This window comes from Epinephelus lanceolatus, chromosome 6 (assembly GCF_041903045.1).
Source record: "Epinephelus lanceolatus isolate andai-2023 chromosome 6, ASM4190304v1, whole genome shotgun sequence".
In the NCBI taxonomy this organism is placed as follows: Eukaryota; Metazoa; Chordata; class Actinopteri; order Perciformes; family Serranidae; genus Epinephelus; species Epinephelus lanceolatus.
In genome coordinates, this window is record NC_135739.1 from 2,117,006 (window position 1) to 2,132,169 (window position 15,164).

At 42.7% G+C, this 15,164-nt stretch overlaps 1 protein-coding gene across 12 annotated transcripts in view; it reads right to left on the reverse strand.

The window, feature by feature from the left end:
* The window catches only part of nfia (nuclear factor I/A), a 272,870-nt gene that overhangs the window by 171,102 nt on the left and 86,604 nt on the right, over nt 1-15,164 (reverse strand). For all 12 annotated transcript variants that reach the window (XM_033622238.2, XM_033622243.2, XM_078168440.1 and 9 more), the window contains exon 2: nt 4,343-4,871. In XM_033622238.2, coding sequence (XP_033478129.1) covers nt 4,343-4,871 — 529 coding nt within the window. The remainder of the gene's footprint in view (nt 1-4,342; nt 4,872-15,164) is intronic.

Here is a 15,164-nt window from a genome sequence, read left to right on the forward strand (position 1 = left end):
AATGATTGTAATTAAGGCTCAGGGACGGCGATCTTTCCAGAGCGCTCCGAGTGTTTGTGTCTGCTGACAGATCGCAGATGAAACTTAACCTCCACAAAAACAGGATGAGACCTGAAGGAACATCTAAAATTAAAAACACCTTGTTTTCCAAAAACACATCTCCGTATCACGTCATGTTTTTAGATGTTCTTACACAAATAAGCTCCGTCTCTCTCTGAACCCTCACAAATACATTTTCTCAAAAGACAGTGAAACAAATCAGAACAAATTAAACTATTAAGTATTTTTCAGACATAAGTGTCAGTGTCTTTGAACGGGAAGGAGAACTGTGGCATTTAGAAGCAGTTCTGGAGCTTTCAATCATCTCACATGATCTTCCTCTCTTTTGTGACCACTGTTTCAAAAACAGTCTTAAAGGTATTTAAACCAGTTCAGGCCAAAGATTCATGACGAGACAAAACCATTTCAGAACGTCACAGAGAAAGTGTCAGCAGTGTGAACTGGCCGGTCTGAGCTTGACTCAAGCCGGCTGATGGTGTCACCTGACACTCAGCTGGTCAAATGGCCGGCGGCTGGTTTCAAAGCACATCACCTGTTTCAACAGCCAATCAGCTTGTAGTGAAGTCCGCTGGTCAAGTCAAAATGACCACAGACGGCGTGTTGGCTTGCTGCAGCAGGTCCGTCCTCACGGTGTGCCGGTGTCAGGCGGTGGGTCGCTGCTGCTGGCTGTACGTGCTTATGCCCCGCCCACAAACACATTCTCATTGACTGATGAATTGGTGCTCGTTATTTATATTAATGTGGCATATTGATTATGAATACAGTCCGTCTGATGCTAGTTGCACGTTTCAAATCATCTCGTCACAAATCTTGGGTCTGAACTGGACTTCAAAATGAACTCAACTTCTGCACCTGCTGGAGATCATGTGACACAGCTTAAAGGCTCACAGCTGCTGTTTGACGGACCTCGAGGTCCACATGTATCAGTGGACTTTTAAGTCTACACATGATGTGCAAGGTGTCCTCCTGCATCTTATGATGACGTTTGTGTGAATTTACACAGTTTGTGCGTGCTGGATACAAACACTCTTTTACAAAATAAAATCACAACCTATATAAAATACCTAATTTTTACATTTATTTCCTGTTGCAACAAAAACACGTGGTTAGGTTAGAAAACAACATCATGGTGTGGCACAGGAAATTAACAGCGAGCTCCTGGGTGAAAGTCCGTGGCTTTTTGGACCCATCAACCTCCCCTCGCTCCCTCCCTCCCTTGCTCCTGCAACAGGGACGTTCAAGCTCCTTATTTCATGTTCTTAGTGCTGGTGTTTCAAACTGCCGCCATCTGGTGGCGTTATAACCTTATGATGCCCGGCGACGTATCACACCACAGCGAAAGGAGCCTTTTGGTGTTGGTGTCTGACGCCAAAATCACTGATAAAACGGAGATATTTAAAACCTTGGAAATGAGAACAGGCTGGTTTCCCAGCTATCGATTCCAACGTCAGGGGAGTAGCACCAAATTCTGGGCCCTATGCATGAGCATTCTCTTTGGGGCCACCGTCCCTTTAACAGTTTCTTTTCCTTTTCTTTCTTTCTTACTTGATTTCCCGTTCTTGGGGGAAGACATGTTAGTTGGTGCTCAGGAAGCAAAAGCAGTCACTCACACGGCTCTCGCTGCGCACAGAGACAGATCCTAGTGCAGCGGCTGACTAAAGCGTTTTGAACCTTTAAGGGGCCTCAGGACGCGCCCACTGTTTCTTTTATAGAAAGGTCAGTTTTCCAACCATTTTACTCAGCCAATTTTAATTTAGTTACGTTACTGATTACTGAATAACAATAAAAAAAAAACAAAACTTTGCATTCCAGGTTTTTCTCACTTTTCGCCTGACTATGACACCCCTGTTCAACGTCATTAATGAACTATGAAATTTAAGAGAAATGAAATTGAATTTCAAAATACTGTTGGATTTTTATTAGAAACAGGTTGAAATATTCTCAGATTCTTCTTAGAGAATTAAACGTTCAGGACTGGAATGATAAGAAGGACATGTCAGTATTATCATGGTGAAGGAATCTGAAAGTGATGCTTGTCACCTGGTTATCTGGAAGCTGTCCTCATTTTTCAAGAAAACTCTAAAGCTCCAACAAACTTAGAGCGAGCTCTGTGCCAAGCACTTAAACCGTCTGCCAAACACCTCCTCTACATGCTCGCTGCTGCACGCACAAATATTCCAACCAGCCAAATTATTTTCCCGTGGAATCAGTCAGAAATCGTGGAAACGTGCTGAGCAATCGCTCCGGAGATAATTGTGTTTTTTTTAAACCTGAAAGGTGTGCCAGCTTCACCCAGAACTCCCCGACCTGCTCCGCTCTCAGAGAGGCCGCCGGGGTGACAAGGTTCTGGCACAGACTGTCCTTTCTCCTCAGACTTCTGCTTTACTGACCGCTGATGAAATTATGCCTGTCTGCAGCTGATAACATGTTTGTCTCAGAGACAGAGCAGTTTGCTGTGAGAGGAAGGTGCGTTTTCATCCTCAAACCAACAGATAAACAAGTTTCATCGACACAAAGACGAGGACTTGGATCCTAAAAGATACTTTCTGAAAAAAATCTGCAGAATTCAGCTTATTTACAGCAGAAATCAACGTGAACAAATATTTGAGAGAAATGAGAGTTTGTATCTTGACGCAGAAAAGGAAAATTGTGGCAGATGGAGTTTAATCATTTGTCTTGGTCTTCAGATTTCCATTTGTTTCTCGGACTTGTCTGCTGTGGCTCAAAAGTCGAGTTACTCAATTTCTGCAGCTACTGAAGACCATCTGATTCGACTGAAAGGTCCAAAAGCAGTTTCCAACGGTTGATTCCAATGTCAACAAACAACGTAGAAGCTCACGGAAAATATCTGATGATGACTTTAAATCTGAGCCTCTCTACAGTCCTGTAACATTCACCTAAAACACCTTTCCAAGCCATGTCCAAAGTAAACTGAAACACAATGGGACCATATCATAAAGCAGAAAATAAACATTTTCCATGTGTTTCTTTACGGTTTTGTTCAGGCGCTTATTATTTGTACCAGCCTGTTTACCCTGTAAGCAGTTCAATTCCACTGTGGCTCTTCGGAGTGTCACTGACTACAAGACCCATAAGCCTTTGCGGCCTCTGTGGGCCACTTAAATGGCTTCTAATCCAGAAAATGTCAGTGAAGCACGTCCCTTCAGCTCAGGCTCTGGTTGGCTTTGGAGGCCATAGCAACAGCACTGGAAGGCTCCAACTGGCTCAAGTGAGGTGTCAATCAAAAGGTCATGGGTTTGCCGCCAGTCGGTTTGTGTACATGCAGAACTGGAGAAATTATGGATCATATAAACATTTGCATCAATGCAATGGCAGTTCTTGGATATCTACGGATGTAATAATATGTTTAAATGTTTCGCTGGATTTAGATCATCTGGAAGTGTGTGTTTACTGAGCCTGCTGTAGTGGGTATACCTTAAAATGTTGAGCATTAATGACACCGCAACGAGCGTAGCTTTCAAACGATGAGTAAACCACTTAAACAACAACAAATACAGCAGCTGTTACCTTAGGAGGGCCCACAGGCGGGCTGCCTGATTTCTAACAGTAAATCCCTCAAGGAATACAGACCGACGTCTACTGGATTGCACAACATTATATATCTGCTTGTAAGGTTAGCTAACGTAACATGTTATGGTTAAAAAAAAATGTAACAAATTTGTGGACCAATTTCATCCACAATCCAACTACAAATTTGAGAGAAGCTGCAACAGAACAGCCGAGACAAACCAAGGAGACACGCCAACAGTTCTGGATGTTCAGTAAAGGAATATAATTCAGTTTAGATGCAAGTTAAATGCTACAGGTATTAGAAATATTAGGGATACAAGTCGATGACTTGAGTCATCAGTCGAGAAGATATAAAGTCAAGTGGAGTCACTGCACTTTCTTTTCTTGCAGAAAAATATTTTAAATATATCTATAGATAAGAAAAAGCATGAATCAATGAACCACAAGCACCAGTTAATGCAGCAGAGATGAACTGATACAAAGCCAGACGCCAAACCACCTGTGATGATCCGACACTTTTCAGTCACACACACACACACACAATAAAACAACAACAGGACAGTGGAGCGTCAGTGGTCGTGTGTTGTTGGTGTGACATTCAACACACGTTTCTCATATTTGCATTCGATGTTCATCACAGTCGCACCTTCACAAAGACCAAACAAAGAGCTGCAGCTGCTCAGCAACCCACACACACACACACACACACACACACACACACACATAAAGAAGAAGAGATTGTGGGATTTACCTGCGTGCACGAAATAGGCCAGGTAGAGATCCAGCTCCTTGACTGAAACTCCAATGTGATGCGGCTGCACACACAGGGTGGGGTTCGAACACTGAGGAGACTTTACCAGCCTCTCCCCGTCAGTACTTTCGAGGGGAATCCCTTTGAATAAAATCACCATGACCAGGTCCAGCCTCCACACTTTGTCCGCCTGGCGCAGGCAGTCGATCCTCCTCATCTTGCCCTTCTGGTCGGGGTTGGACAGCACGCAGCACGGCGGCTTCTTCCCCGTCACCGTCAGCACAAAGTCCTCCCTGAACTCGGGCCGGATGTCCTTGCGCAGTTTGGCCAGGAGGCGTGACGCCCACTTCTGTTTGACCTCAGGCTTCTCGCCCAGCAGCTCGTCCTTCACGGCGCGCTCCTCCTCCTTGGACATGCGCTTCTCGTGCTTCTTGAAGTACTTCCTCTTGCGGGCCTGCAGGTTGAACCATGTGTAGGCGAAGGCCCGGACGTGGGGCAGCAGGGCTTCGATGAAAGGATGGAATTCATCCTGAGGGAGGGACGGAGAGGAGAGATGTGGTGAGAGGGCAAGGGAACAACGTGTCACTGCAACAATCAATTCAACACACAACGGCTTTTTCTCTATTATTTTTAAAGTCGATTTAAGGTCGGAAAAATTATCTTATCCCGCTCTAACAGTATCACATAAACATTGTGTATATCTTCATTACAGCAGTACGATAACCACAGCCTTCTGTCAGATAGAAATGTTTCATAGCATCATTTCACACAAACATATCTGGTGTTTTTGGAAATGTTGAGACCTCCACTAAACTTTAAAAGAAACTTTAAAAGAACAAAGTTCGGCTGCACAGTCTGAAGTCTGAAATGAGCGAGGTTGAGAACTTTTAGTGGAGATACAGTAATTACTTCTAAAATCTGTTGTTTTCTTAAAAGATGCCAGTGTGGTGAGATCAGTTCAACCAATGTTCAATATAACTCAGCTGCTTTCAGATTTCTTCCAAACATGGAGTCAATATCTGAAAACTGCAGAGAAATGAGCGGAGAATTCCCAAAATGATCCTAATTTAGAAATTTTAGTGGTTTTAGATTCAAGAGCAAAAAAGACAGGAAGGAGAGAGGAAGAAAAAACGGACACAGAAAGATGAAAATACACAAAGAAGAAAGTGACTGACATAAAAAAGGAAGGCAGGAGAGGATGAGGAGACATAAAGATGAGCAGAAAGCACAGAGGGAATAAAGGACGAGAAGAAGAATGAGTCAAAGAAAGAAAGCAGGGAAGTAGCAAGTCCACACGGAGGGATAGAAGGACAGAAGCAAAGAAGAACAACTCAGAGAGGGAGAGAAAGAAACAGGATGTAAAAGGAACGTATGAAGAACATATGGGGTTAAAAAAGGAAGGGAAGAAGCAATGAAGAAAAGAAGGAAAGTACCAATTACAAAAAGAGGAAGGTGGAACAAAGAAGGGAGTGATGAAGGAAAGATAAAAAAGGAAGCAAAGAAAGAATACATAAGGAAAGAAAGTGGGAATTATAGTACAGAGAGAAGACGAGAAAAAGGGACAAAGGAAAGAGGGAAGGAAACAAGGAAGTAGAGCAAAAAGCACAGGAAATAAAGGGAGAGAAGAGCTGGGAAAGTAGCAAGAACACAAGGAAGGATAAACGAATGGAAGCAAAGGAGAAGGAGGGAATGCCTCAGAAAAAAATTAAACAAATTAATAAAAAAGAAAACAGAAAACAAAGGAGTGAAGAAGGAAAGATAAAAGGAAGCAAGGAAAGATGGAAATGCACAAGGAAGGGAGGAAACAAAAATGAGGGAGGAGAAGAAGAATGACACAAAGAAGGAAACTAAAAAGCAAGTACACAAGGAAGGATAAAAGAACAGAAACAAAAACGGAGAGAAGAAATAAAGACGTACAGAGAGGGTCAAAGGAGGAAGAGAAGATGACAGAAAACAAAGAAATGAGTGGCAAAGGAAAGATAAAAGGACGCAAAGAAGGATAAAAATACCCAAGGAAAGCAGGAAAGGAAAGAGGGAGTGAAGGACGGAAGGAAGGAAGGAAGGAAGGACAGAGTGAAGAAACAGAATAGAAAGCAAAAAGCACAGAGAGAATGAAGGAAGAGAAGAGGAATGACACAAAGAAGGAAAGTAGCAAGTACACAAGGAAGGATAAAAGAACAGCAGCGAGGAAGAAGGAAACAAAAAAGGAGAGAAGGAAGTAAATCACAGAAGTCGATCACAGGGCGTCTCGTCAACGTCAGATTTGTCGGTCTGTCTCTCGGGGCCACACAGACTCTTTAGTGTCAGTTCAGCCTGTGTCGCCTCTTTCTTGGCTCTCAGGCAGGAATGTGGGTCTGTTGGTGGATGGGTTGGGGGGGGGGGGGTCGTCTGCCAGCCCCGAAAAAACACCAACCGACCAAAATCCCACCAACCAAACAACCACCCGACAACCCAGCAGCAGCCGAGCAGAGTGAAGCCGCCACAAACACAAACAGCGGCGCTGCGATGGCACCGTGTGGAGGATTAAAGGTGTATTAAAGGTGCATTATGTGGCGTTTGGCTGGTGAGAGCTGCGCAGTCATTAAGGGTGGGAATGTGGTTAGACGGCATGTCGTGGATTAGACCCAATTTGGGGTTGGTTACACCTGCTCCCCCCTCCTCCTCCCAAACCCCCCAAACCACCACAAAACCAGGCTTATCCAGACCGGCCCGAGCAGGAAATGAACACATTAGAGTGAAAGAGAAAAGTGTTTCTTTACTGCGCGGTGTCACAACACGGAGACGACGGGCTGAATGAAACGCAGACAGGCCGAAGAGAAACAAGCAGCAGAGGGAGGAGTTAAAGGCAGAGACGTAACGGAGAGGAAGAGCTTCCAGTTAAAATGTTATTACAGCTTGTTGAGGCGATAAAAAGCAGTCTCCACAAACCCAGAGGCCGCTGAGGTGAGCAGATGTGCTCCGACACTTTGTGTAAAATTCAGCTGATGTAACGTCACATTGTTTTAGCGGCGCTCTCCGTCACATCACAGCCGAAACCGACAATGCACTCCAAAGTTCAAACTGAGAGAGCAAGATTCTGTCAGCATGAGGAGATAATTAGCTTTCAGTCCATTTCTTTCTGGGGAGACGTTTCAGGAAATTTCTTTTTTGTTGTGATCAAGTTTTTAATTTTTTTTTTCATCTTTGATTTTATGCCTCAGTTTCTGAAAACATGGATGCTTCACACACAGAAGATCTATACAATCAGCACAGGTTCAAGATTAGAGTCACCAATTCAGTATCTGACCAAATGTCTCCCCTTCTGTTCCTGAGATATGATGTTAAAACATGATGATGTCACAGTCAAGCTGACCTTTGACCTTTTGACCTTCATTATTTTATCCTGTTAGACATTTGTGTCAAGTTTGGTCAGAATTAGTGAATGAGTTCTTCAGTTATGGACAAAAACATATTTTGTGAGGTCATACTGACCTTTGACCTTCAACCACAAACCTCTAATCAGTTTATTCTTCAGTCTAAGTGGACGTTTGTGCCAAATTTGGTAGAAAAGAATCCCTTAAGGTGTTCTTAAGGTATCTTGTTTACAAGAATTAAGACGGATGCAAGGTCACAGTGACCTTTGTTCACCAAAATCTAATCAGCTCATTGTTGAATGCAAGTAAAAGTTTGTGCCAACTTTAAAAAAAATCCCTAAAGGTGTTCGTGAGATAGTACATTTACAAGAATGAAACGGATGCAAGGTCACAGTGATGTCAAACTTTGACCACCAAAATGTAATCAGTTCTTCACTGAGTCCAAGTGGACGTTTGTGCCAAACTTGAAGAAATTCCCTTAAGGTTTTCTTGAGATATGGTGCTCACAAAAATGGAACATACGGATGGACAGAAAACACAATGCCTTCAGCCACAGCTATTTCTGGCGCGGTGGCATAAAATCACAAACACACACAAAAAAAAAAGAACCCAACCACAGTACAAAACAAAAACAAGAGAAAAAGCCAAACCTTGGTGGCGGCCTGACCCTGACATGTAGCCAAAGATCTCCATATAGTGTTAGCACAGCGCATGGATCCATAATTTAGTAATAAATAGAAATGGTAATGACAGTAGTTCCGTGGTTTTATCCAGCGTGTGTGTGTGTGTGTGTGTGTGTTGATTGTGTTTTAAATTTAATGAGGAGGTATCATTTAAGAGCAGCACAAAGCTTGCCCCCAAAAAGTTACTTGCCTTCCCAACACGTGTGCACAGAAGTAACTGTAACCAAATCTGAGAGAAAGGTGCAGTTTGGATTTTCCAGGAACTTTTCTGGAAATGAGTGTCAGTGTTGTTGCTGCAGGCAGGATGTTTGTACAGAGAGTAATGCACCAAAATTTGTACATATCCCATGTAATAATGAGCCAGTAATTCATGAATAACCCACGTAGTTTGGGAGGCTGAGATCATGTGACCAGCGTGCTGATGGGAGTAAAGATGGAAGTAGTCCTGAATGGTCCCAGTTAGGAGGCAGGTTGGGGTGGCTGGTCACAAAACACAGGACTTTCCCCAGGAGACCGATGTTCGCAACAGTGTGAACTTTAAGTCAATTTATGGTATGTCGTCACCATGTTTCTGTTCCTAAACCTAACCTCTGTAGCTTTACGTTAATTATGTAACTGTAGGTCACGAACCTAGCATCATTCATGGGGTGATAATTTATAGGATTTCATATGCACCGCTGTTTTGTAGGATATCAAATGAACAAATGTTTGAGGATACGTTGCTGCATGTCACGGCACTACGACTGAAAAAGCTAGGAAAGTCTTGAAGTGGGAAACAAGTCACATTAATTCTAGAGCTAAATTCAAATATCTCAATACTTGGTTTGAGAAATATAAACTTGTGTTTCTTAAAAATCCTTTTTTCTTTCTTTTTTTCAAATGCTAAAATTCATCTAAATACAAGCAGCCACACGTGACGCGCTTTGTTTAATTAAAACATGGTCTTAAACTACGATTTCAAGGAGAAATTACAGGATCAAAGAACAAGTCAACAATTATGAATTTGACTTTTTTTGGTACATGACAGTCAAAACACAATTGAGAAATTAGACTTGAAGGTTAAGTCACAGAATTAATAACATTATATCCGAGTTCTTGCATATTTAAGCTCCTCTATTAAAGACTGTGTGAATAATATCTGAACCTTTCCATTTATTTCTCTTCAGTAATAAACGAGCTGAAGCTGAATTCATGTTGAGCAGATCCATCAGTTTACTTTCTCTCAGGTTTTTAATTTTAATCTAACTTTGTCACCACATGTTAATGATAAAACAATAAAATAAGACCGATGGAGTGGAGAGCTCTCTGAAGTCTCTGAAACTGGTTTCTATAGTGTGCTGAGATGAATGCAAATAAATGGAAAACAACGGCTGCCAGGAAAAAACAAGACTGGATGAATGTATCTGTAATACTTCTGATTACATTAGATCTGTAGTAAATGTTGATATGGCCCTATAAATACGCTTTGTTTTTGTCCTGAGGGTTTGGACGCTGGTCTGTGGTGACGCTCACTGGAAACCTGTCATTTCAGTTTGTCCGTCTAAACACAGACAGACGGACAGAAAAACAAGTTTCATCACGAGAAACAACGACTGACAAGAAAAGAAACAAGTGGAGAGCAGAGAACACAGACGGACAGAAAACATCTTCATGGAACATTTCTTATTTGGATAAAACTCCTCAGAGGGTAACTGAGCAGGCCGGGGGTGGAGGGGGGAGACAAGGGGGGAGGAGGGCCTCCAGCCTCCCTCCTGCTCCTCCTCCTCGTCCTGAGCCACGTATTGAAAAAAAACACACTTGACTATTCATAGATCAAAGAGGCTCACACACATCTTGATATGTGCAAAAGCCTTCACTGCAAAAATCTAACTCTTATCAAATACTTTCTGTTTGAGTCCTGAAAACTTCTTAAAACAAGACAATATAAAAATGGTGAAGCTGCGCTGCATTCAAGAACAATATAACTCAGTTTAAGGAACAAAAAGAGAAGTTAGAATATTACTGTTGTTGCAGATGCTTTCACTGTATGTGGCTCAGTGTGTATAAAAATATTTCAACCTGTTTCCAACAGAAATCATCTTTTTGCAACGATTAGCCATGAAGGCCAAATCACAGTTTCTGCATCCGCCTGTCTGCGAGGGTCTGATTTGGTTGCATCATCCTCGCATGTCCCTGGACTCCTGTGCAGACGTGCACGTGCAGCCCATTTTGTGTGACTGTGCGGACTGTAGACATAGCAAGTGCGCCAACTACGCATGCTCCCTTCTCTTGCGCCACACTCCAGTCCAGACCAAAACACTGGTTTCAAGCCAGCAGCAGCCGCCTCACCACAGTGAAGTTAGTTTGAAGTTAGATATTTGACATTTACTCCAGACCCAACAGCATCGTTTAGTGCACCCCACGCTGGCAGCTGGAGGACCGTGAGCTCACTTCCCGGCCCTCCCCTTTTCTGCCTGAGGCTGAAGCGGACCGTCAACTATGAATAGAACCGTGTCCGCTTCCGCGTGACCTCAGCTCTCCGCGGACATTCAATGCAAAAGGTATCTCCAAGCCTTACATCTGCTGGTATCTGCACTAGAATCAAGAACAATTAAAGTTGGTTTCATGACAAAGTAATTCTCAGGAATATTCTCACAGCACTCACAAACGTTTTCACTGCAAGAATCCTGAAGTAGCTCAGTCTTTAAAAACCTCGTCCTCTTATGACGCGAAAAAATATTTACCGTTTCCAACAGAAATCACCAACTACTTTCAATAAACTGGAGCCTGCTGGTCGCCAGTGTTGGGCAGTAACGTGTTGCCATAACAACATTCCTTTTCCCAGTAATGAGTCGTTACAAAAACAAATAACTCGTTAAATTCCTTTTGTTTTCACTGCCCTACTGATTTGGAATCCAACAATTAATCACGTCCCAAAATTCATTTTTGTAATCGTTAATGTCTTTACAAATCAGTTGTAACGTATCCAGATGCACTTACAATAGTCTAGTCCCATTTGTCTTGAAAAACTCACTACAGATGGTCTGAAGCCTCCTCTCTTCAAATATAATCCAGTTTTTAGTCCATAATGAATTATTTGCTCTCCAGCTCTGCGTTTTCGTGACCACACATGCTTCTATACAATTTGGACAACTATCTCTCTATCTAACCATCTATCTCTGTCTCTGTGTTGATCTATCTTTCTTTCTCAAATACGTCATAAAGTTTGTTGTTTTCCAAGAGACCAACATTGTACCCGTGTTCTCCTGTTATATTGTTTGGCCAGCGGACACGCTTGAAGCTAGGTGAACACATTCAATGAGGGTGGAGTCCAGAGCGAGCCTTTCGCCAGGTGTGGTGAGCGCTGTGGCAAATGTGCACGTCCACATTGGGTAGAAACGTGTGGTCATGAAAACATCAAGCTGGAGGACAATAACTCATTTTGGACTAAAAACTCAACTGTATTTGGAGAGAGGCGATTTCCAACCATCAATGGTGAGTTTTTCAAGAAAAGTGGATTAGATAGGAATAGTGTCTCCAGGCACGTCCTTGCACAAGAATCAAGAACGATGAGAGTTATGAGCTGATTAGCTTCAGTTACAAGTTGAAATATTCGGACAGAACAGGCAGATGTTGACGTGTTTCAACACATATTGACTTCCTTTGAGAATATTCTAGAGTCAAGTGTCAGTTTTCTTGATTTCAGAGCAGCAGTCCATCTTATTTGTTATTTTTCATCATACTGACACTAAATACTGTCACTAAGATTTTCAAATTTTTTGGTACTTACTGTAAGAAAACTAAAACTTTAATACGCCCTGCAAGTTAAATCTGCAGATACGTTTGGAGTTAAAGGACAAAGACTGTGTTTTTAAAGTTCTTCTAATGTCAAGAATTCTCATGTTCAACATGTTAGTCCGTCTCTCAACACTGTCTGACTTCCTGTCTGTGTCTGACCTCACAAATGTATAGTTTCATGTTTAAAGGACACCTGAAAGCAGGTGCACTGAGGTCCAGAGATGAAGGTGACCCGGGCCAGACAGAAGGCTGGGAGGATTCAACATTTTTATTTAAATTGTTCCTATTCCTGCTGGTTTAGGTAGTTTAATTGGGTGTGGATTTTAAAGTATAAACCCTCTTGATATTCTATATTTTTCTTACAGTCTTTAAATCCCATATTTAGACCCAAACCAACAACGTTACTCCGTCTCTCGACACTGTCTGACTTCCTGTCTCTGTCTCTCAGCTCTGAGCCCATTGGTTCCTACTGAAGATGTAAATCTTTAAAAACACAAATATTTGCTCAGCCGGCCACAAATTTCTTTCAGCGCTGATATTTGGTTGACTTAAGGCTGTGTCAGGCAACTCAAATTTAATGACAGGACAACGTCTAATGCCAACTAAACCGATGCAGAACGCTGACCACAGATGACGTAGACATTTTGTTGGTTTTAAGTTGTGTTGTTAAGTAACCAAAATTAACATCTCCAAATGTCCCGTGCCAACGTCATGTTGACGTGGAATAATGACAGAACAAAACCCACTGTCGACAAAACATCACAATGTTAATGTCCAGACAACGTGAAACACTGAAATATCGTCAACCCGATTTTCATTACAACCTAAATTTAATGTCTGTCTGCCGATCAGTAATCTCCTCAAACAGCTGATCCACATTCGGTGCTCTAGTGAGTATCAGTGTCAGCGGAATGGTGGGTCACAATAAAGTGTGATCATGGTCATGATCATGTGTCCCAGTGACACAGTGTGGCTCACTGATGTGCTTTTAACAACAGTGGAGGACGAAGAGACATCAGTCTGTAGATACACACACTGCACACTGTGATGTCGCGATAAATGTGCAAACAAACATTTAGCCACTCCCCATGAATTCAGCACGACATTGCAATTTTGTCCAATCACCACGACTTCAAGGCAAATCTGACCAATGATCATAGTTTCCTGTGAGTGTCTCCAATCATAGCAGTCCCCCTCATAACGTCACCAAACTCACTTCCTTGTTTCTGGCAAGAAAACAAACATCAGTGACAGTGTTTGAATTTTTCACTGGAGCCAGAGTTTGGAGCCACTTCTACTGGAGTCCATGGAGCCGACACGGCAAGTTCCACTACAACCCGTCATGTCTTTGTTGTTTGACCGAAAAATCCTTCCACCAGACTATAAAAGACACATTACGTGATGTTGAATGATGTTTTTTTGAATCGACATGTAAGCGTTGGTTTTATTTGTTATTGGTCTCCAAACAGATCACAGCTCTGTAATTATGGGAGAAGGGTGGGATCAGTACTGCACTCTGGCTCTGATGCAAAATCCAAACACCGTCACTGACGTCATGTCCTTTCGGCTTTTATAGATTCCGTGGTCTCTGGTTATGAAGACGCAGACACGTGCAACACGAACATCTCACAATTACCAATAAAATCACTGCATAAAACCACACAAGGTGATTCTCTGAGGTTCTGCATGAAAGCCAGTTGTAAACTGTTTTGCACCGTGTGAAACTCTGGTGCAACACAAACACTTTAACCACAAAGCACACCTGGAGAGCAGCTGAAACTTGTGGACAAGAAACAAGACAAATCACCACAATGCATCTACTGCATGTGCTGAAAGAATCAAGATGAGTTAGCCTGAATATGCAGGTTGGTGGTGACGCGAGTGTAAAATCACAAACTCAGAGCAGTGCCGTTTTATTCTCACCGAAACAGGCTGCCTTCGATTTTTAAAGAGTGAAACAAAAAAGAAACTATTATTTCAATTTTCACCTCCTCCCCCAATTTTGCTGCAAAACAAACATCACAACATGCAGCACAACTTTTTGAAAAGCTGCTACAAAATCAGACACTTCAGGCCGCAACAATCCCAAAACCTCGACATCCTGGAGGGACTGAGAGAATCTACTGTTTGAGTCTGAACATGTTGACAAGAAGAGTGTGAAAGTCTTCACTTTGAAAACAACCTTTCAAGTTCAACCTAAGGTTTTGTGTTAGATATGTTTAAAACTACAGGAAGTTGAGGAGAAGTTTTTTTTGCAGCTGTCAGAAAATCTTCCTGTCAAATCTTCCCTGTCAGATTAAACCTTCAGCTCGGAGCTCTCACACTAAAGTGGAAACTGTATCTACGGGCTGCGCATTACAGCGCCAGCTGCATTGCTTTTTTTTTTATAAATATATATATATACATATATATATATATATAACATTGTTCACCCTCCCTTGTCAAGGGGTCTGAATACAGCACATTGTTTCTTCTTGGAGACGGTCCAGGCGAACGGGTTTGTCTCCAAAAGCGCCTCCAGCCGCTCTGCAGCCAACCTGCAGCCGCTTTCTGAAATCTCACTCCAGGACGGCCGAGAACGCCGCCTTTTGTTATTTGTGGTTTCTGTTCGGAGCGAGATGTGTTTCTGTTTGTGTCCTCGGGCAGTTATTAGGACGACGAGCGGCTGCTGGACGGATGATGTGTTCAGCCTCCACACACACAGATACACACACACACACACACACACACATTCCACAGTGGATCTGCAGCTTGGCGGCTCTGGATGTTCGTTGCAGCCACATACCAACATTCCTCACAGCCCAGTGCAGTGTTTCAGCTTCCTGACCCACTCACACACCGGCCTCCGCCGCCGTTTCACACTCTGTCTGTCCGCCGCAAACAAAATCCCACTTAACAAGTCACTTGGTCTCATATTCAGCCTTAAAAACGTGCTTTTCTGCCGGCGGGCTGAGATAATCCCTCTTGTTCTCAGCTTTCCCTCCTCTCAGGAAGGTTTTCTGAAACAAA